Below are 23171 nucleotides of genomic sequence, written 5' to 3' on the forward strand. Positions count from 1 at the left end.
CCATAGCTTTTGTTTTAAAGGCATTAGGTTACTGAGACCCTCAGGCAAGTCAACAGCTGGGAGACCTGTTGCTGTGCTGCCTGCCGGTGCTACACACTACACACTCACTCACCTGCCTGCAAGCCCACACCTAGGCTGGGCTCCTCCCCTAATCTGTGTGTGTGTGTGTGTGTGTGTGTGTGTGTGTGTGTGTGTGTGTGTGTGTGTGTGTGTGTGTGTGTGTGTGTGTTTGAGCAATGTGGGAAAATCATAGTGACAGCTCCGCTGAGCTCCTCCTCCTTACCTAGTAAACCATTTGAGTTAAGGGGGAGGGGCTGAGTGTACTGTATTACTGAAGCCGTGGGAGTCTCCTTGAACAGGTACACTCAGAGAGGGAAAGACACAGCCGCAGCTCCTGGATGTATTTCCTGGTGTCAAATGAGCTTGATTTTAGTGGGAAACATTTTAAAATGGATGTGGTTTGAGTAAGAACTGCTTGAGAAAGGAGGATTTTTGGAGTTTGTCTTCTTGTCTGTCCTGAAAGTCTCCAGCACACACTTGACAGATCCTGGAACCCTGGAATCCTCTGGAAAACTCCTCTCGGAGGAGGGGATGAAGTCCGACGGGGAGCAGGGACGTTCTGGTGAGTCAGTGGAAAAGACAAGTGCACCGGTGTTATTAAGACAATAGTATGATGTATGTTTCAGCCCTGTGCTTTCAAACAGTAAAATGTGAAGGTGTCTTATTCAGTGTCTTCTGGACTAAAGATCCCAGCAGGGGAGATATCTGCTTCAAGCTTGAAGAGTGACATGTTCATGTGGTGGCTGGACTCATGTCTGATAGTGGATCACCCAGTCAGTCACCTGATTTGGTGCTGAGCCGTTGGGAGACTTTAACCTGCACTGACCTCAGAGTAGATTTTGAGTAGACACTCCACCATTAATTGACTTCCCCTGCAGTCAGTTGTCTTTAATGTTAGATTGAGCTGAGGTTGTTTCCCCAACTGACATGCAAAGAATCAGCTGGGACAGATGTAGAGACAAAAGATTGAAAAATATGGCCACGATTCACACTTTTCTGAGCTGTTTCAGGACAGAGGTGTCATAGTGCAGTGTAGTATTTGTTCTGAGTAGGTTGTAAGGGAGTTTGGCTACCCGTCAGTGACCAGATCACAGTCTAGGTTTTGTGTGGTGTAGTTTGTTTACAAACAACAGTGTTTTTATGGTCATGTAAAGAAGGCATTGTGTTCTGTTTCTATTGTAAACACTGTGGTCTGGGGTTGTTGGCAGCAGTGTTTAGCCTGAATGGCAGTTTTACATTCACACAGGGATTTGTGCTGCGTCAGCCAAACTGGTTTCAGACCATTTTAACTGAAAAGTATTAAATTACAACAGCTGAGAAGTGTTGCGATTGTGAGAACAACTGCTCTGCTTTTTTGCTTCCAAATACCTGCATTTTATCTATTTACTGGTACTTCACCTGCCCTTCAACCTCAGACTAAAAATAACCCAAACACAGAGGTCAAAGTTCACATAATTCAGTTTTTTGTCTGTGAACGTTTTTCAGAAGTCCAATGTGCTAGCGACCCAGAAATGTAGAGTTAAACTGGTCAGTCTGTATGGTTTTGAAGCATGTCATACAACTCCTTCAGACTTAACCCTGAGGTGTGGTTGTGACACAATTAGTGCTTTCAACGCTAAACAAACACCTGGAGGCTATGGATAGCTGTCTTTGCATAACCCTTACTATCCCAGGTGTGGTTATGTATTTGCAATTGTGCTCACTCACCTTTTCTTCTCGCATTTCTTTGACAGCCGCTATGGTTACCGTTTAGGTAATTTGCGGTCTGTCTTTGCAAGCTAAAATCATACAACATTAGTCATGCAGCCATTAGTGCTTGTAACCATAGCAGCCGATTATGTATAATCATACCTGCTGTTGATGTCTTCCAAGCAGCATACCGGAGAAATGTGCTAGTTTTGATCTTCTCTGTGTTGAATTCACATCAAACATCAATTCCTCAGCTCTGCCAGGGCTGCATCGACACCCCAAATCATTTCAGATTACACTGCTCCTTTATGTCTCGCGGCTGTCACTCAGAGAGAAAGCAGTGTCTCCAGATGAGTGATATGATGTCAGAGAGGGTTTAACACTGTGGATTAACACATTTTCTGAACCAGGCTATAAAACAGAAGCTGTTGTTTGTTTCTACTGGACAGCCTGTTACTGTCTGACTGACCTGACACTAACTCAGGATCAGATCTGGGGTCTCATTTATAAACGTGGCGTACGCACAAAACGGGGCTGAAAATGTGCGTACGCCACTTCCCACGCAAAGGTTGTCATTTATAAAAAACAAACTTTGACGGGAGACCCATGCGTACACACATTTTGGAGACAATGGGAACTGGCGACGCAGATGGTGAGGTGGTGAACTGATGTCAGACTGCAGAAAGTAAATGTGGGAATAACGATTACTCGTAATATTTTCTAGTATTGATGCCTCATGCACATTTTTTTACTCCATATCATCCACGTTGTCATGAAGATTAAATCCTACAGTGCTATTTGCGCTTGTACTGAGTGATAACTGTTCCATAAACACCCTGTAAAATCCAACTCAAATCTTAAATAAAAATTTGTCAGCCGTCACATTGTCCGCTACGGAGCGCAGGAGGAGGAGATGGCACGGCTGCATGGAATACAGGAGAGCATCAAATACCCTAGCATTAGATAACGGGAGAACACAGTGTAAATAACTAAATATATGTCTTTAAAACTGTGCATCAAATGTCAAAGTCTCGAAATACAGCCCTTAAGCTCTCGCGCAATCGTAACCCTTAATATTGTTCGTGACCAAACCTGCATGAAGAAAAGTGTGTTTGCCTATTAGACTTTCGTCTTCAAATTGTATCTCGGGGTGGGGGATACTACTAGTTGATGCTGTGATTTTGTCAAGGTGTTAACAATCACAAATTGTTGTAAACAAACTGCGGTGACCCCCGTGCGTAATGCTGCATGATGGCACTGCTGGCCCTGCGGGAGGACTACACTAATGGAAGAATCAGGAGAGAAAGAGACTTCAGGGGCCATGACGATGACTGGCTAATTGCCGATTGAGATTCCCTAAAGCTGAGCTCTGGGATCTATGTACTGAATTGCGCCTAACCATGCCATCCCGGTCCAAATACAGGTCCTCGCCACTCTGGGGGCCACTGGCTGTTTCCAGAGGGAAATGGCAGGCAGCTAAGTGTTTTTTTCTTTTTCTTTTTTATAAATATTATAATTTTCACCTTTATCACTAAGGCTTGTTTGGATATAATATATACAGTTCTGTTAAATTTAGGTCTGGTATATCGAAGCTGTCCCTGAGTGCTGTAATGCATGCCTTTTTCGGTGGTATTATTAATATAGGTAGTCTATTGATCAGGTTTCCCTACACTATACGAGAACAGGCGGAAATTTTAATTCAATTTGCAGCAATTCACCAGTGTCTGAGAAGTTTTTTGTTTTTCCCCCGCCAGTCATTAACATACTGATCAGCATTCATGAGGTTCTTTGCATTGACGATTTATGGTTAAAAATGGGCATGTACAGGGCTGGATAAGAGGCTGATTCACGTACGCACACTTGTGGGTAATCTGTAATTTATAAAGGGAACATTGCTTACAGGTTTTATAAATCTGAATGTTTTTTGGCATACGCCATTTTTGGCTTTTGGGCGTACGTACGCAGAATCCTATGCCCAGATTTATAAATGAGACCCTTGGCTGTACGTGTGAACCTTCATTTATATGCATCCAAATGCATGCACATGTCCATCTGGGCATATATATGTCAATCAACCAATGGATGAATGTGTTTGTGTGTGACTGTGTGTGTTTCCAGCAGTTTGACAACATCATTGCGGGAACATCTGAGTTTGGTCCTGGCTGCCTAATTGCCTTCTTTTACTGACTGTGCTGCAGGTGAATGCAGTGAATGTGAATCCCTCGGGTGCTAGCTACTTTCTTCCCGTTGTGGCAGACACGGAAGGCAATTTGGAACAAACTATAGATAATCAGCTGCCTGTCAGAATCAAGTCGGGGATAGTTGTAAAGCAACTGTATTAATCATGAGGAATGCTAAGTCAGATTTACGAATACTTGTTGAGAGAATGGAGTAATTTTGTATTTCAATGAGGATGTACTGATCGGAGCCTTTATGTTCCATCTATCTATCTATCTCTGTTTGAAAACATTGGCCCCAATCATATTTATTAGAAAGCAAAATCTCAGATTATTTTGGCATGCTTACTTTGTCACTATCACAAATCAGATTTTCCCACTGTTGGCTGCTGTTTTCAGACACTGTCCATTCCTCCTCAGCTTATCAAATATACATGGATGGATGACAGAACTTGCTCTCTGTAAGTCTCTGAAAAGGTAACTCCAATTTGCAGTGACAGACTCTTCAGTCTTGTAGCTTCATTTACTGAAGCTGTCAGCAGATGCCCTGCTCATTTTGAAAACTGGGAACAAATGTAACTCCAAAGCCATTAGCTACGGATTTCAGACCCAGAATCTTATTGAGTATCTCAAGAGGCAACCAGGATTGTTTCAGCACCGCTATACTCTAATTTGTCTGCCAAATCATCATTGTCACCTTGGCTCGACTTTTCCAGGTGGCGATAATTAATTTTGGCAACAGAGCATGTTTGTTGATGTGTTCGTTTGTTTGGTTGATTTGAAGGAGTGCAGGGTTTAGTCAGTGGTATGAGCCAGCTCATACAGGTATGCTGACTCTGTGTGCGTGGACTCATCCACAGTTTGACAAAGTATCCATGGTGACACAGTGTCTGCCCTCCCATTTGGCCCAGACTATAAATAACAGCACTGTTAGCCTTCGGCACCAAAGGTCATTTCTCAACTATATACACACAAACACACGGACAGATATGCATACACACCTGCTTTGTCACACAAGCATGGACACATGTCCAAACTAGTGATGGTCAAATGAAGCTTTGTGAACCAGTTTTTCAGTCCCTCCAGGATTTCGCAGCCTTTTTTTGAGAATGTTGCGGCCCAAAATGCCTGATTTCGATGGGAGCTTTTGTAAAAGATTGCGACAAAAGTTGTGATGTCTGATGTTTGTTGCAATGAAGTTGCGGGAGACAGTGAAAGTTGCGATTATTTTTTGTTTTGTGTAGTTCTTTAAAAATAAAAAGGAAACTTGTTTTGGGGAGAATAAAATTACTCTGGGCTGAGATTTCCTAGTAACCTTACCAAAAAAGCTCAGGATGCTGCATTTGTTCGTATAATATGAAAATGGCTGGTGGATTTAAGACAAAAAATAATAATTTATTGAATTAATCAAATTTGAACATACGTGTCAGTGGCTTGTTGATCTTTACATAGTTAATTTTCTAACCTGGCCTGGGACACACATTCATACGGTTTGATAAAGTACTGACTTTATCATTGCACTTACAATAACGAGCGAAATTCTGGAGGGACTGGTCTTTATTTTCTGAGGTCTCTAGATGGCGCGCTCTGTTCAAAGAAAAAGGTTAAAGGAATGGCAATTCAGTGTGTTTTCAACCCTTTGTTGAAGAGAGAGCCCCATCTAGTGGGCTCAGAAAAAAGAATATGGTTCACAAAGCTTCATTTGGCCATCACTAGTCCAAACACCTCTTAGCCACCTGTCTCAGCTAATCTGTTAACCCACCTAATAAGACGAATCAGTTGAATTTGAATATGTTTTCCGTGCAGCCATTGGCATAAGGCCCTGGTCATACTCACAGAGATCTTTCTCCAAAACAGAGCTTGTTTTTTGTTCCTATTGCATCAGAAATTGTTGCTTTGTTATCTGCTTGACTCCCACTCATGCACAGCAAGACTATTCTCTGAAAACAACTGTTTATTTATTTGCAATATGCTTAATAGCAACACCCGGGGAAAATGAGGTGAACATAATAGCACAATGTTAACAACGCATAACAATAAAATGAAACCAGTAGGAAAAGCCAGTGAAAACAGATGTTGTAAAACGTGCTAAATGTTGATAGCTTGTGTATGCTATTTCATATCATGGCTGAATGAATGACATGTTTTTACCAGCACAGCTCACCAAGCATAACCAGCAGCAATTATTGCCTGGCCTGATGCAACCAATTAACATTTTCATCATGTTGGGTGTGAGACGTCCAGAATAAAAGCACAAACTCCAGCTTCTATCTGGAGGAAGAACCTTAATATTAATACAATAATAATACATTTGATTTATAGAGCACTTTTCATGGTACTCATGTTAAAATGATCCTAGAAAACAACACACTAAAATATATAAAATATATATATATAACACACAGCATTAATCACACATTAAAACAGTTCTGAAAAGGTGGGTGTTGATCAGTGATTTGAACATGGACAGATTAGTGCAGCCTCGGATGTGTTTGAGTAGAGAGTTTCAGAGGGAGGGGTCTATGGAGAAGGCTCTGTCGCCCCAGGTCCGGTGCTTGGTCCTGAGTGGTGGAGACGGGGGGTTGGCATCATCCTAGCAATGCACCAATTCATTAGAGCACCAACTCAGACAGCAATGTAAAGCATTAGTTATCCCCAAAATAGGCAAATAGTGTATACTTCTGCAATTACAATATCCTAGAATTGGCTCTGTGTGTATTCTCGCAGCATTTATTTGCAACCTGAATGCCTACTAATACAACATACCGGAGGATGATAAATTGCATGGAGCTAAGATCTCGAAAGAGGATAGTTGCCAGCCTGCACCTTCATTATCACTTCTGTGGAAGGGCTGCCATTTTGGCTCATTTGCACTCTCTGACTCCCCCAGTTTTATTTTAATGGCTCCATCCATCCGTCATTGTATCTACCAGATATCTTATCTTCCATCGAACCGTTTGTCCCTTATGACCTGAGCAGCACCTCTTCCATTTTCATGGAAACTCTGTTGCTAATCTCCATGACGAAGAAATTCGAAATGCCGTCCAGTATATCTGTCCATCTGCAGCCTAAGAACGACAGCAATCTCACTGTTTGTGGTTTTCACGTCATAGATGGGAGAAAGACTTAAAAACAGATGCATTGTTTTGACGGATTACTGTCAGTTCGGCACAAGTACAGACTGTGAAAATGTGAGAGAGGGCTGCTTATGTAACTCTATAAAAGGACACCAAAAATGAAGATGGTTTTAAATCTGGCATGCTCAGTCCACCAAAGAAAAATGTAACTTTTTTTTGTTCTAAAAAAAAATAATAATAATAATAAAAAAATGTAAATCTGTACTTTATACAGTAACATATGTGAGCTCTCTTTGCATGTTTGTGTCATTCTGGGAACAGCAATGCTAGTTCTGGCCAGTGTGGCTGATACCATCCACAGACACACAGGAGGGTTTTAAGCCAACAGACGCAGAGCGTGATAAAATGCAGCGGAGATTACTGCCTATCTTTCTCTCTGATCAGTTTTTTGCTCACTGTCGAGCTCTGTTCTAACCCTACTCGCGCAAGTTCAGCCCCCATTACTCCAAGGACCTGAAGCATGAAATAGGCTTGCCAGCATATGGATGTCAGATTCTGTGATGGTAAAGCTTGGACCACTTGATCGACACTGGCTGACTAGAAGGGAGGGAGTCATGCAGTGAGTGACATCGTCATTTAAATGCCTTTGATGTGAATTAATGGTGACAGCCTCGAATTCTGTGGAATTCAGGTTGTGAAAGCATCAAGTCAAGAAAAGAATCTTTTCGGGTTCCAGATTTGCAGCTTTTCTCTGCTTTATATGATTGTTAACTAAATATTTAGTTTTTAGGCCCCATGTCAGACCAAACAAACATTTTGAAGACGTGGAAATTCCTAGGGCAGTTTTACAGGCTAAAGTATCCCCTACCTTCTCTGGCATGTTAGAAGCTTAATTGACGTCTTCATAGTCTCTTCTTTATAATCCTCCAACTCCAGAGCAATCATGAGTTGATATGAGGCTAAAGACCATGGGGACTTGAGGCTTGCTTTCACACTGGTGTGCTTACCAATAAATAGCAATCCATCCCTGTATGTGTTGTCCTGAATACCAATATCTCTTCCTCACTGTCTCCGTTAATACACAATATTAGAGTATGATTTCTGTGATGGAGTGCCCCAAGGCAAGATGTGTTTTTTTCCCTTTTTTTCCCTTTTCATTGGGTGTGACCCTGTCATCTCCTCAGGCGACGCAGGGAGATTGTTCTGCTCATGAGAATTGACTAGCTAATCCAGAGCAAAGTACTCCCAGACAGAGCAGACACTGCAGGCTGCCTTCATCAGTCAGAGCTTAGGCGTTACTACCGTCATGAACCACTGATGAATTTGCTATCAATGGTCCATAAAGATGTGTGTGTGTGTGTGTGTGTGTGTGTGTGTGGGCGTCTGCGCGTACGTGCGCACACACGAGACAGAGAGAGACACACACACACACTGACTTTTATTAATGACTCCTGCATCTCATTCGAGATGAAAGACTGAAATATATTTCGGCAAACTGCCCTTAATGATTTGTGCAGGATCCGATATGAAAATGTGCTTTCACTCTCACAAGGACGTGCATGTGATGCATTTCACCTTTTCTGCCCTTCTGGCAGATTTTGAACACCTCATTTGTACCTGTGACAATCACTCCCTCTCTCTGTTTAGGAATAATATTAAATAGCTCAAATCACAGGCAGCCTCTTGCAACCAAATTAAATAGCCATATTAGTTTGCATGTTATCAACTGATTATGTGTGTCAATTTATGCTGACCATTTTCAAATGGATTCTATACAGTTTTTTGTGGGACACCAATCCAGACAGCTCTGGGTTTGCGTTCATTTTTGTACGATATGAAAATCAATCAGCAAATGAAACCTTGAAACTTGCTTGAGTTGTGTAATTCATCACAGTGAGCACAGTGAGTCTGCATGTTTTCAAGTGTTAGAGTTGATTTAAAAAGGTCAGCACTGCATTACCTTACTGTGCATTACCTTAAGTAACTTCAACAAAAATGAAAGCAGACTTGATGTTTGCTGTGATGGAAATCAGTGAAATTCAAAAAATATAGTCACATTTCTAAAACACAGCAGCGTCATTTGCAAAATGGTAAGTTATGATGGAAAGTAGCCTATACATAATTGATTTACATCATTGGTATGGTACTTTAAAGCTGCCATGCAAAACTTTTGTCTGCCCCCTTTCGCAGTGAGTGTAAATACACAAGCACTGTTAAAATGTGCTTATGATGTATACCTGCAGGATAGCTCGCTGTAGAACTGGAAAATCCTCCTGCTTCCCTGAAGTCACCGTGGTAACATTTAAACCTCCACTGTGAGAGAGTTATGGAAACAGCTCGCTCCCCTACCCCTCTGGACGATTTTTGTTTTTACTTCAATCCTTCATCTAAACGACTCTAAAAAGTTTTTTTTTTATCTGGACCATCTGCTCCAGAAACTTTTCTTGGACGCTTCTTCTCATCCTTCTGGTACCTTTTAAGGTATTAAACGAAATAATCAAGAACCAACTAGTATTGAAACTTCACCAGTCAAACAATACCTGCATTTACCGCAAGCGTTGTTTGATTTAATGTAACATGTGATTGGCCCACTACCACAGCAGCTACAACCCATACAGTCTGTGGTGTGGTGAAGCGCGCTGCGGTATATTTGACGGAGTTGGCAGTTCAGAGTGCTGAGATACTTCCATTCACATGGTGGGTATTGAATCAAGTAAAAAAAAAAGGTATCAAAGTACTCTATTGGTATCACTTTAAAGTGCTCATATTATGCTAAATTTCAGATTCATACTGTATAAGAGGTTATATCAGAATAGGTTTACATGGTTTAATTCTCAAAAAACACCCTATTTTTGTTGATCTACACATTTCTGCAGCTCCTCTCTTTGTTGAGTTCTCCGTTTTAGCTACAGAGTGAGGCATCTCACTTCTGTTCCATCTTTGTTGGGAGTCCCACATGCGTAATAGCTAGGTAAGGACTACCAGCCAGTCAGAAGCAGAGTATGAGGGCGTGCCATGCTAGCAGCTAGGCGAGCATTATAATGTGTGTTGCAGAGTGACACACGTTTGTCGTTTTATCACTTTGTAAACCTATAACATGCACAAAAAAGATATATAACACAATAAAGTAAAGGGTAAAAGCCAAAAGAATAATATGAGCACTTTAAGGGTACTGGTATTAGCACTGGTAAATTTTTTAAACAATAGACACCAGACACCACAACTCGTGGTAACTCAATGGTATTCTGAGAACTCAGCATTGTGTGAACTTGTTTGGCAAGGGCTTGAGTGTAACGGACAATCATTTATATGTAAACGTATCGCACTCCATCTTTAAGGAGGGCAAATTTACAGATAGTGGCATCAACAGCCAAAGTATAAAAAGTTTAACATCATTTGCAATGCAGTTTGTCCAGTGAGGTTTTTTTTGTCCTGAGGACACAAACCGATTCCCTTAGATTAAAGGTCAGATAATGGCTGCTGTTTGCATACATGCCTGCAAAGGGCAAACATTAATCCGTACCCCACCATGCATTCAGTAATGCATAGGGGTGTGCACATACCTATCTGTGTGTGTGTGTGTGTGTGTGTGTGTGTGTGTGTGTGTGTGTGTGTGTAGGAGAATGTTTCACGTGAATAAAAATATCTTACCATTCTGAGAATTAAGAGTTTAAATAAGAAAGAAAATGGAAGGCATCCATAATACTATTGAGTGTATAGAACTTTAAAGGGGTGATAGAATGATTATATAGGGTATTTAACACTGTTCCTTAAGGTCTTCTAATGGGGTATGTAACACTGGTTGGGCTGAAAATTAACCCAAATGCTATTTTATTAGGCCCTTAACTACCCTGTGAATATGGCTCTATTTGGAACAAGAGCTTTTCTTCCAAATATGGTATGCTCATGAATATTTAGAATGAGCTGCGCGCTGATTGGTTTGAGCAAACTACATAGAAACACATGGGAGACTCGACAGCGGGTCTCATATTTCAGACACTGCCAAGTTATACATTGTTTGTTGGGCTATTTCGTTATTAAATTCACTTCTGAGACTTTTCTAAGCGAGAAATCAAGTCAGCGGTCAGCGAGCTTGTTACACCAGCAATCTCTTACCACAGTTCCAGTTACTCTTGGCTGGCTGCCGGCATAACTAGAGTAGCTATATTTAAAGTTTGAATTTCGTCACACCACTTATACAACATCTACCTAAATGTCTCATAAAGCTAGCAACGGTGTCCGATTTCAAGTTAATGAATATTTGTGAATTTCAGAGGAATTCTAAGAGGAGGCTAGCTAGCTCTCATTGATAGAGCTACAACTTCCGGGGGGTTTGTTAAAAAAAAAAAATTTTTTTTTTTTGTTAGTAAAAAGATGTTTTTTTAAAGTTTTTTAAATAAAAAAAAAAAAATGGAAAAAAAAAAAATTATCTTTTTTTTTTTTTTTTTTTTTTTATATTTTTAATTATAATTAATTTTTTTTATTTTTTTTTTTTTTTATTTTTTTTTTTTTTTTTTTTTTTTTTTTTTTTTTAAAAAAGATAAAAAAAAAAAAAAAGTTTTTTTTTTATTTTTTAAAAATTTAAAAAATTTTTTTATTTTAATAAAAATTAGAATTAAAAGAAAATATTAACATGCAGCCGCAGGCTCTATCAATGAGACTCGCGGACAAGTGTTTATTTATTTCGTTTATTTCCCCAATCGTTTGTTTAAATAACTCAACACATTATAATTACACACATAACAAAAGCTCGCTGACCGCGCTGTCACTCACATACACCGGACATTTAGTAGGAACAGAGGAGTTGCAGGCCCTGGAGCTCTGTCAGAGCAGCGGCGTTTGGTAGTCCATTAGCCCAAAAAACAGTGACTTTGAGCGGGTATGGAGTGCTGTGGGCTGCCAGCCGTAACGGAGCTCAATCGAGCTCACAGCAGGCCGGGGTCTGTGAAGGAAGGCAGGCCAGGCGGCGAGGCAGCAACCCAGGCAGCACCGGCCGCTGAACTCCGACACACAGTCGGACAAAATTAGCCAAAATTAGCCATCCATTTTCGTAAAACGGCCCATATTTGAGCTTTGCATAGTTGATTTCTCGCATAAAAAAGTTTCAGAAGTGAATTTTGTAATGGAATAGCAGAGATCTGCGTGACCTAGATTCAGAAGACTGTGTAGCCTATATAAATGTTGGGACGTGACCGTTCTCTTAATACACCCATGGGCGTGACAAAGGTACAGGTTTTGGGAGGTTGACGTCAACATCTAGCTTTGTTATTCAACTATGATAGGGTAAAATTGGTTTTGCATTCTATCACCCATCACTTTAAATACCTTTCTGTGTCATTTTTCTAACCTTATACATTGTGGATAAATCCACGAAATTCATGTGCTTCCTGGGATATAATCATTACAGGGAAATGGAACCGTATCGCAGGGGGTGCGTGGTGCATTAGCCTGGAGGCTCTCTGTAGTTTCCGACTGAATAACACTGCTGATTATAATGGATTTTATAGGAGTCTGGCTGGTAAAGTGCTGGCTCGGTTGCTCTTTGCTCCGTCACAAAGACTGTAGCGGCAACAGGATGAGAAAAGAGTCAAAATACCGACTGAACCCGAGGACCCCGGCTTGAAATGTGTCATTGATAAGCGTCTGCATGTAAGGAATTAAAACAGAATATTCCTTTAGGGATAAATAAAATTCATATTCATATAATTACCAAGTACATCATTAGTTATTTTATCTCACCACTGTAATGAAGCACTTGTAAATAGGTGACATTGTACAGGTTTTGAATTGGACAGGAGATGGAAGTTGCTAAAGTGTTCGCTGAGCTCCACTGCTGCCCTCTGAGTGTGCACTTTGGCTCATTACTCGAGATGATGGGAAGTTTTTGTCCTGAACAAAAAGAATCTTCTGAAAAATCTTAATCACATTAGCATGAGCATTCTAAATTGAGTGATTCATTTATTTTCAAGTATATTTAAAGGAGTGCTGAGAAGAGTCATGCTTTTAACCCAGCATAGCATCTCTGAGTTGTGGTTTTTAGAGAGAATTGAATGTAATTATTCAAGCAGGGCCACGCCTGAGTTGCCAAGTCTAAAACAAATAAGAGTATGTGATCTGTCGCCTCCCCTGATGAAAGCCCTTGCCGCTCAAATTCTTGACCCTGACTGATCTTTCATCCCCTTTTTTATATAACACATTCCTGATTTGGGTTGTTCTGTCCTCAATAACTGCGGTACCATATGCTCTGCATTCAAACTGCGGATAAGGTTTAACTGTTGTACATAGACCAATTCATCTTTGCGGGAGAAATGATGTTGTAACCTAGCTAGTGCTGCATTTCTTTACAACATTGTCCTGTCATTATATCGAACATTCTTCATGAGGATTTATGTCTGAATAGGTAGGAAATTGATTATCTAGCACTGTAGCTGGACCCGGTATGCCGTCTCATGATTTGTTGGTTTTGTTAGATTGGGATATTATATTGCAGTAATTGAAGCCGTACATCCACATAATGTGTCTAAATCACATTGTTATTATGTGACATAAATATTTAGGTTAGTGTGCCTGTTCCATTATTTATACATTGTTAAGAAGACTTTAAACAGTATGTGCACCCATGATATAGTAGCAAGCCACAACTGCTCTATACTGTGGGCCTGTGCTGTACGTACTGTATGTCCTCACTTTGAAAGCTAGCTGAAGGAGAATTGTGTGGGAACAATAGGTCCGTTAATTGATTTTGTCTCCAGTAACAGGCAAAAATTGAACCCCACTCTGGCTTTCCCTCCCACTCACTCTGAAGAGGGAGAACCAATCTAAAAATGTCCCCCCTCTAGACACTTACTGTCATTACTTATCAATTTTTGACCTCCAATCACATTCCAGCCAAGTCCGATTTCAGCTGCCTCATGGCCACTGGCTTCGCTGACACATTGCCGGACTGTTTTCAACTTTGGTTTCTTAGTCCTGCTGTTTTTGTAGAAGTGGGAGAGGAGGAACTGGAAGAACAGTGCAGGACAAGAGAGATTCTGGGAGACACTGAGGGCCCTATTTTAACGATCTGAAACGCAAGTATGAAACGCAAAACGCAAGTCGCTTTGTGGGCGGATGCAAAATCTAAAATGGGTTGGTCTGAAGTAGCTAGGTGTGGTTTGGGCGTAACGTGAAAATAACCAATCAGAGTGTCATCTCACATTCCCTTTAAGAGCAGGCGCGCTTGTTCCATGGCGGATTGCTATTATGACAGCGGATTTGCCTGGCGCACGCCAGCGGGAGCTGTCTGGGATGCAGCAAAGTAATAAATGCCTGTCTTGGCCGGGTGGCGATGTTGCTGCGGCCCCTCAGGCGCATCTCCTCAAGTCTGGAGAGGATTGCTGCAGCCATGGAGCATACCTCCAAATGCACCACCTGGTCCTGTTGTGCCCCTTCCTCCTCCCCCCACTCCATCTCCGTCCACCCGCTCCATCAGGAACACATCGCGCATTACTCCCGGACCAGATCCCGCCGTAGTTCAATATCACGTCTCCTTAAGTCCTCTAATATTTCCTCATTTATGTCATCAACACATCCGTAATTCATGGAAATGTTGTGTAAAACACAACAAGCCACAAAGAATGCTGCGACGTTTTGAGGACTGTACTGTAAAGTGCCTCCTGATCTATCCAAACACCTGAAGCGCATTTTCAGTAATATTTTCCTTTGTAATTATGTATGGTTTGCAAAATGTGGAACTGCTGCATCCATTTAGATGAGAGAAGTGTATGCGGCGTTGTTACCGCTGCCTTCGTATGGCCAAGCATCGCCCCTAAAATAGCATCTGAATAACGCGCTACTGACTTTAGACTAGCGCCACTGACTTTAGACTAGGTTTTTCCTGGTCAGTGGCGGAATTGTTTTCTGAAACTGCAGAATAGCACCAAGTAACGTTTCGGCCGGAACACGCCTTCTCTTTTCGCTGAACCGCCCCCAGGAGCGCAAATACTTTCCCTAATTTACCGACGTGCGTCTGTGGAAGGAATAGTCCGCTGTGCGTCGGGTGCAAAATAGGAATGATACATGCGTCGGTGTACAAAGGCAATTGTGCTGAGTGCAAGATAGGGCCCTGAGAGTGACATGGAGACACAGACAGAGAGAGGCTATTATGTGTTACTATGGAATGAGATACACTGAGAACAATGTCTGAGTAGTCTTTGTGGACCCAGAAAAATAGCAGATTTTAAAACAAATGGTCAAAATGTAGGGTCTAAAATGTGTTATAACACAGTAAGAAGCTTTCCGTAACGCCCTGCAGCGCACTGATATGACATACATGAACTACTACGACTACCATTTGAAGTCACTGTTCCATTATCTTTAATGTGACTATTACTGCCACTGTTCATCACATCCCCAACCAGCACCGTCAGACACCGCCTACCAAGAGCCTGGGTCTGTCCGAGGTTTCTTCCCAAGAGGGAGTTTTTCCTCGCCACTGTCGCACTGCTTGCTCTTGAGGGAATTACTGTAATTGTTGGAATTGTTGGGGCTTTGTAAATTATAGAGTGTGGACTCGACCTACTCTATCTGTGAAGTGTCTCGAGATAACTTGTGTTATGATTTGATACTATAAATAAAATTGAATTGAATTGAATTTTGTCATTTTTGAAAAATGCGGTGGTTTGATGTTTTCTCCTCAAATGTTTAATCCCTTTTTTGAACCATTAAGTCCAGGAGATGACAGATTTGCAGAAGTGCTGATATTTTGGAACAATTTTAATTAGGTTTCTAGCATTACAAAGCTGTAACACAAAGGCTTGCAGGATTATTTAGGAAGACAGTTTCAGCCATTTTGCTTAAATCATACAAATAGGAAATGACATTAATCAGATTCATAATTCACTGCTACCAAATGCATGTCAGCTGATGCATGGCCACTATTATGCAAATGCACACATTTAAGCAGTCATTACATCAATGGCCGGGGATGGAGATTTTATTTACTGTTTCGATGAATCATAATAACTAGAGGCGATCCTGTTTAGGGAATTGGAACGGAATGGATATGAAGGGAGGGTCAATAAATGCTAATATTTCTTTCCCCTCGTCATTAGCCTCAACTTAATCCATGTGGGACTTCCCAGTTGCAGTCAGATAAACACATTAAGCCTGTACTATTTAAAAATAAATAAATAAAAAACTCCCTGTTCACAATTTTGTATATTTCTGGGTATTAAGAACAGGTAGGCAGTATTATCAAAATAATCAAAAGTATTAAATATTAAATATTGCACAGTAGGTGGGTAGAAGAAAGTCCGGGGGTTGGGGGGGTAAGACTGTGAAGTCAGTGCATGTGTGAGTTCAAAGTGGTAATGATGTTTATGTTTACCAAATGTCAGAACATCTATACAGCTAGGTATTTCCCCCAGGAGTTGGTTCTGTAGAAACCACAAATGGAGCTAAAAGAGAGTGAATATTGTGTGCCCCCCCCAACTTGTGTTACAAAGTGACGCACGTTCATCACGGAAGTAAAGGCTGGACTACAATAGAGCTGTTTGGAGCAGTTTGTTTTCTGTTTTAAGATGGTATTTCTCTTTGGGCTTTTTCAATTTGGAAACCTATTACATGCACAAAAAAGATATATAACACAATAAAGGAAAGAGAAAAAGCCAAAAAGCATAATATGCCCACTTTAAGTTAAAATGTTAACTGTATGTCAGACTGCGGTAGCTGCAGGAGCAGAAAATGTCTTGCCTCCGTCAGCCAGTGGGGAACAGGTGGTGTTGAAGGCTGAGCTAACAGCAGAGAGTCAGCAAACATCCGACCCTGATACATCCTCTCATCCCTACTAGTACCGAGGTTGTGATGGCAACACAGTCACACCACTGCGAACTGAAACACAACCCTGTGTTGTCAAACTTTCCGTGTGCCAGAAACATCTCTTTTTATATTTGTCATCTATTTTTTTTTTGTTTGGGAAGAGATGTAATTAAAGTCAGAAGGGTTTTTTTGACAGTTGAGCAGGAGTGCAGCTAAAAACAGCGTCCTTGGTTGGCATGTGTAACATTTGACTGGTTGATGTGCTGAAATTATTTCATGAATACAATCTGAAAAACATATTCATATTATTTTTCTACTTTACATCTTTTTTTTTTTTTAGAATTCACTTAAATCTTTCAGAAATTACCCAAGGTCCATGTTTAATATGAATACCGGCCATTTTATTTAGCTCATATTTTATTTTGTGATATTTCATGCTTTTTTTCAGGGCTTTTGCAATGAAGTTGTTAGTCCCCTAGATTTCTCCATCAATACCTAATACACGATTCTCTATATACATGTGCTTTGAGATGTTTTACGATGGCTTCTTTCCACCAGATGTGTTACACAAGTCATTTAATGGATTTAAATCCAAAGAAAATCAGAAACATTCAATGGCTGCAATAGTGCACAGTATCATATACAATTAGCAAGAATGTGTTTATTTATTTGCACAAAATTAAAACAAATAGCAAATATGATGTAAAAAGTCAAAAAAATGGGAGGCAAAATGTAATATCTGAAACACGTAAGAAGATGAATATGTTAATTTGCATATACATAAGCCTGCTAAATTATGAGCCTCACACCTTCCATGATACAAATGTTGGCAGACAGGAGGACCCTCCATGGGAATGAACTGCACAGAGTCCTGGAGGGGAGAGCAGGGGAGATTGCACTTATCAGAAGGCTCCCACTCTGACTGTCATTTGTAATGCAGAGCTTATAGTGCATTCATCTTGCCAACCTAGAGACAATGCGGATGTTGAAAAATAGGTGGCTGTCTCCGCTCCCCTCCACCACACCGTCCCCCCAACCTCTGACTGTCTTATCTAGAGAGCTCCAGCACTGAGCTCGCCTGCACAAAGCTGGAAAGACCAACATATCTGTTTCCACCTTGCACACTCTGCTAATAACTTAGTTCATTTTGCATTTCCTATCATAGATGCTGAGGGTCCTCTTGCAAGTAAAGTACACATATTGAATCATCGCTGCAAACCGTTTTCACGAAGACCTCCTGGTTGTCTTATTAGTGTTATGACATGACTGATCAAGCGTTTCATTTAAATCAGTATGAGGATGTCAAATCTACATCTTCACCATATTTAACATAGGCTTATTTTTAGCATGAAGCATCTGTGTCCTTGTGAGTCTTTTGAGAAGAGGTGAGAATTGGTGTACTGTATATGTCTGCAACATATACTCTACATCACACAAACAGTATGCACAGCTATATAAATGCAGTCCATTATGTACACATCAACACCTCGGTCTAGCACTTACTGATGTAAGACTACAGTAGGATTGAACATTCTCTTGTAATTTGCCATAGGTATGCATGACATTTAGTAAGGCAAGGCAAGTTTATTGATATACTTTTAATACACAAAGTAATGCATAGTACTTCACATAATGCCATAAAACATTAAACACAAATTGAAAGGAAAGAATACATTTTTTATTTTTTTATTACAAAGACTAAAAAAGTAACAAATAGAGGGTAGTTCAGGTAGAGTCTTATATCATCTGGACTGTCTGTTACCTTGTAGAAATGGTTTTTATTTACACTTATGTGATGTCCCGCTGTTATAAACAGCAGACAGTGTAAAATTACACCTTAGCAGTTTGCAACAACAAGTGAAGTTTCCCCTTTTTGTTGCAGCGGTGAAATCATTTTTTATATAATTGTGTTTTGTTCAGTATCTATCCTTCTGCATTGATCAATTGCACAGCTGGCTGAAATGTTTTTTATGGATAAGTTGTGGTTATTACAGCTTACTGTGGGAGGTTTTAAATCAATGTCTCCATAGTTTGTATTCAAAGATATGTACCGGTGACTTTATCTGCACATTTTTAAACATATGAGGCCCCAGTTATCAAAGAAGCAACTTTATTCTATAAGGGTATGAGCCGTAAACCAAAATTTTTAGCCAGCATTTATAGGTTGGCTATTAAAAATATATACAACCCACATTTTCAGTGTCCATGTCCTTTATTTATGACTCTGTCTCTGTCTCTGACTCTGTCAATACATGCAAGCTTAATGAAAAAGTAATCAAATTGAGTCTGTGACTATTATAGGATTTTTAAACACCAATGAACTGTATCTTGCGGTCGGTGGTTTCCAGAACGGGCCAGCTCTTTGGTTTGCCAATAAGGGTGTTGCTGCTTGAGTTGCTCCGTAAAATGTGGTTCTATTATCGGGTCCATTAAGTATACCTCTGTGTAATGACACTCCAACGCCAACGTTTTTCTCTCGACCCTTCTCCTAATGACCCCTTTTACATTTCATTTTCGTTATTTAGCGGGTAGCTCTTATCCTTAGCACATTTAGTCAGTGAACACAAATTAAAGGACTCAAGCAGGTGCACGTTGTACAATCAGTGAAATGGTTTTAAAGGTTGATTTAGTTTCAGGGGAGAAAAGGTGTGAGCTTTAGTGATCCATATGGTGCTAAAAATGCATCAGAGCAAGGCTGCATACACCACATATCCTCCATTATAGTTTGTTGTCACAGTTTGTTGTAGTGTTGAACCATCTCCACTGTCCTCATATCGACATATTATTCACAACTGTGGGTGCAGGAGGGGAAAATGGGAGCATCACACCAGGTCTGCTGTAAGAGGAGTGAATTGTTAGTGTCATGGCCGAACTGCAGGATTAAAGATACGTGTGTCATTCACATAGTTGGCAGTCAACAACATACAAAAACAATAAATTTGTCACAGGTGACACATTCAGGGAATACACAGAAATACTGGCTTTGTGAAGCTTATCTATGTATTTGGTTTTTGCATTTTGTCTGGAAAAAATAACAGAAACACCCCCTGTAGATGACAGACTTTTACCTTGTTTTCGTAGAAAAGATCTATCTGTGGTAGGGCGATATGGCCAAAGTCTTCTATACCGATAAAGGTGAAATGAAATACTTGACAAAGGAAAAGTGCTGAGTATTTTCTCATTTTATTAAGAACAAAATTATTATAACGTGCAAGGATCAGTGCAACATAAAGTGTTGTCCAAATTACGTTAATATTGCCATAACACAGTTCGGACGCTTAGAACGATATAGACATAGAAATGTCTGACAGAGATAGACATTTTTATATTGTTTTGACAGTGGTTCAGGGACCTACAATCATCCTGTGGACTGACTTACTTATACTACACAGAAATCCTAACTGTGGGATAAACTGTTGGATTACTTTTCAGAGTTACTATGTAGAGATCATTTCCAGTGTGACCCGTCCAATTTTGTGACACTAGAGGTTAAAAATCTAAAAGTACTGCATCTAAAAGATGCAAAACCTTTATTGTCCTATGCACAGAGAACTACTGTAGTTGAACTATACAAATACATTCACAGAGTACGGTCCTCTCTAAAGCACAGTAGGCTCATTTATTGCTAATTCTAAATGGAGAATACTGGACCGTAAAAGCTAGATTGTTTGGTGGAAATATAGAGTTGCTTAATATTTTCTAAATGATCATATACGGATTTCTTAATCTCAAGGCTGGTGTAATACTGGTGAAAGACATAAAGTATTAAATGGGCATTATGGGCAAACGTACTGTATGTGAGGAATATTTCCACTGATGCTCTGCAGAATGCAAAGCAACTTAATTGACTAACATTGCTGTAAATCTTCTTCTAACTCTGTATGTTGATCCTTACTATACATTTTCACACTGCAAATTAATCATACCCTTTACTAAAAAGCTAAAGTTCAATCTGTATTTTATTTTGAATTCTTCTGTTCCTCTCGCAGCATTTTGGCACATTCACTCTCCTATTCTAAGTTCTCCCATTCATCGCTGATTGATTTTATTCTTTCAGACAGTAATATTGGAGCTGGGGTGTGGGAGTATCAAGTGTGATTTATGGGCGGCACTTGATAGTAGAGCCATGCGAGATGGGGCTGAGCAGTTTTCCTTACCCCCACCCCCCCCTCCAACCCCCTGCCCTGAGGATGCATGAAATTGAACAGAATGACTCTACTCATCCTTATATAAATTACTCTTCATATGCTCCACCTAAACAAGCACATTCAGTGTGCAGAAAAAAATGACCTATTTCTAGATTAAGTATTTATTTTTTTGAGGTTTTATTTGAGACTTTAAAGTGTGACATTTATCTGTTGTGGCTTGTTTTAAGACTGAGTGAAGTTGTCTCTCTTCTGCTGATTCTTTGAGAGATTTTCCAGTGGGTCAAATTGTTGGAAAAATCTATTTCTCTCTGCTGCTCTTTTCATTTTGTAGTTTGCATCTTTGTGTCAACGACAGGGAGGAGCTCTTTAAAGCACCAATCACTGAATATTGAATGGATACACCTCTCTCTCTTTTCTCATAGTTCCTGCCAACACGTAGCAGGTTCAAAAGGCAGCAGCAAAGATAAACTTTGTTATAATATCTATGTCTTTACTTATCCACTGGACCTCACCCATCCCTGTGATGCTTCTTATCTCAATTACAAATTAAACCATAACCTCCTATGATTACGTTAAATCAATTTTGCATTTCAGACATAACCATCTCTGCAACCCTTCTCCAGCTTCTGGAATTCCATTGTTACTGTGGCCTCAAAAAACTGACTCACTGCTCAGGCTGTCTGGCAAAATCAAAATAACTCACATTTTACCAAGAATATATTGGGACATGTTTTGATGTCAGGATGCTAAAGCTCTGTTTTGTCTCTGTGTGTTTTAGTCCTGCTGCGTGAGGAGGTGGCCCAGCTCCAGGAGGAGGTGCACCTGCTGCGGCAGATGAAGGACATGTTGAGTAAGGACCTGGAGGAGACCCAGGGCGGCTGCTCGGCCGACGTGCTCTCCGCCACCGAGCTCCGCGTGCAGCTGGCCCAGAAGGAGCAGGAGCTGGACAGAGCCAAGGAGGCTCTGCAAGGTAAGGAAACAAGGAGCTGTGTGTGTGATTTAAAACACTGACATCATTATTATCAAAAATATGGACAACAATGTTGCAAGAGATAGAAGAAGTAGTATTAGTGGATCATATTAACAGTTCAGTTCAATGGTTTGTGAATGGTAAAAGAAATTAGAATTCATTTTAATGGGATATTTTTAAGCAATTAACATAAAGATGCCCCAGTGGTCTAAGACCTGTGTCGTGGTTTGATTCGGGCTGCATGGGGACCATAGTTGCATTCATACATCTCTCTCTATCTCTCCACATGTGTTGTGTGTCTTTTCTTAAAACTGTCAGCTGTCAAATAAAGCGAACAATTGTCCTGAACATCTTTAAAAAAAAAAAAAGGGAATAATCAATTGCGACCATAGTGAATGATAGGCCAATTTTCTGATGTGCGCTCTCTCTCTCTCTCCTTAATATTCCTGTTAATTTTGACATACGGAAAGGGCACCTTTTAAAAACAAAATAAAACAAAAACATTTCTTTTAAACTTAACGTGCGAAAGAGCTTATCAACAAACATCCATAAGACAATTCAGTACACACACAAACATAAAGAAATTATTCAATTATTACAATTCACAAATGACAATTGATATCCACCAACTGTATATTTGATGACCACAACACAAGTAGTTGTGGGTGGGTTTGCCCTTTAAGGTAAAATTGTGAAAGTCAGAAGTATGCAAAGCAGAGTGACGTTGCAAAACTCAAAACATTCTGTTATCATTTTGCTCCCAGCTGCTTTAGGTTTTTTCTGTTTGCCACTCAGAGAAAATCTGCTGCATTTTGCTCCATAGGGCTGAAACCAGTGCATTTTTACTTCTTACCATAACGTTAACATGAGTGTCTATAACAGTGTGGTTAATGCTGCCCATTAGGTGCGTTATGGTGACATTAGCATGTTTTCCGCTCGAGAGATGGAGTGGTATCTTGGGGTGAGAGAGGACACCGATGCAATGACTTTTCATAAAGCTTTACGCAGAGTGGGAGCGGTGTGATATGCCTGCAGCGTGAAGCTACAGGCATATCACGCCTTCACTCTGTTCCCACTCTGCACAGCCCACGTTACAGCACAGTGTACTGTAGAAGCTCCTCTGTATCACCACTGTACGCTGAATTTTGAATTTAAAGATCAGGGGAAGATGTCATTAAACAAATGTTAATATGTCTGTATTAGCTTCACCTAAACCTTTCTGCTCAATGTTTTATTACACTTACACAAAAGC

The 23171-nt window shown here is 40.3% G+C and overlaps 1 protein-coding gene across 2 annotated transcripts in view; it reads left to right on the forward strand.

Moving 5' to 3' along the window:
* LOC120558931 (kazrin-like) overlaps nt 1-23171 on the forward strand; it is a 217245-nt gene that overhangs the window by 159946 nt on the left and 34128 nt on the right. For both annotated transcript variants that reach the window (XM_039800292.1, XM_039800293.1), the window contains exon 5: nt 21728-21919. In XM_039800292.1, coding sequence (XP_039656226.1) covers nt 21728-21919 — 192 coding nt within the window. The remainder of the gene's footprint in view (nt 1-21727; nt 21920-23171) is intronic.

Source organism: Perca fluviatilis, chromosome 5 (assembly GCF_010015445.1).
Source record: "Perca fluviatilis chromosome 5, GENO_Pfluv_1.0, whole genome shotgun sequence".
Taxonomy (NCBI): Eukaryota; Metazoa; Chordata; class Actinopteri; order Perciformes; family Percidae; genus Perca; species Perca fluviatilis.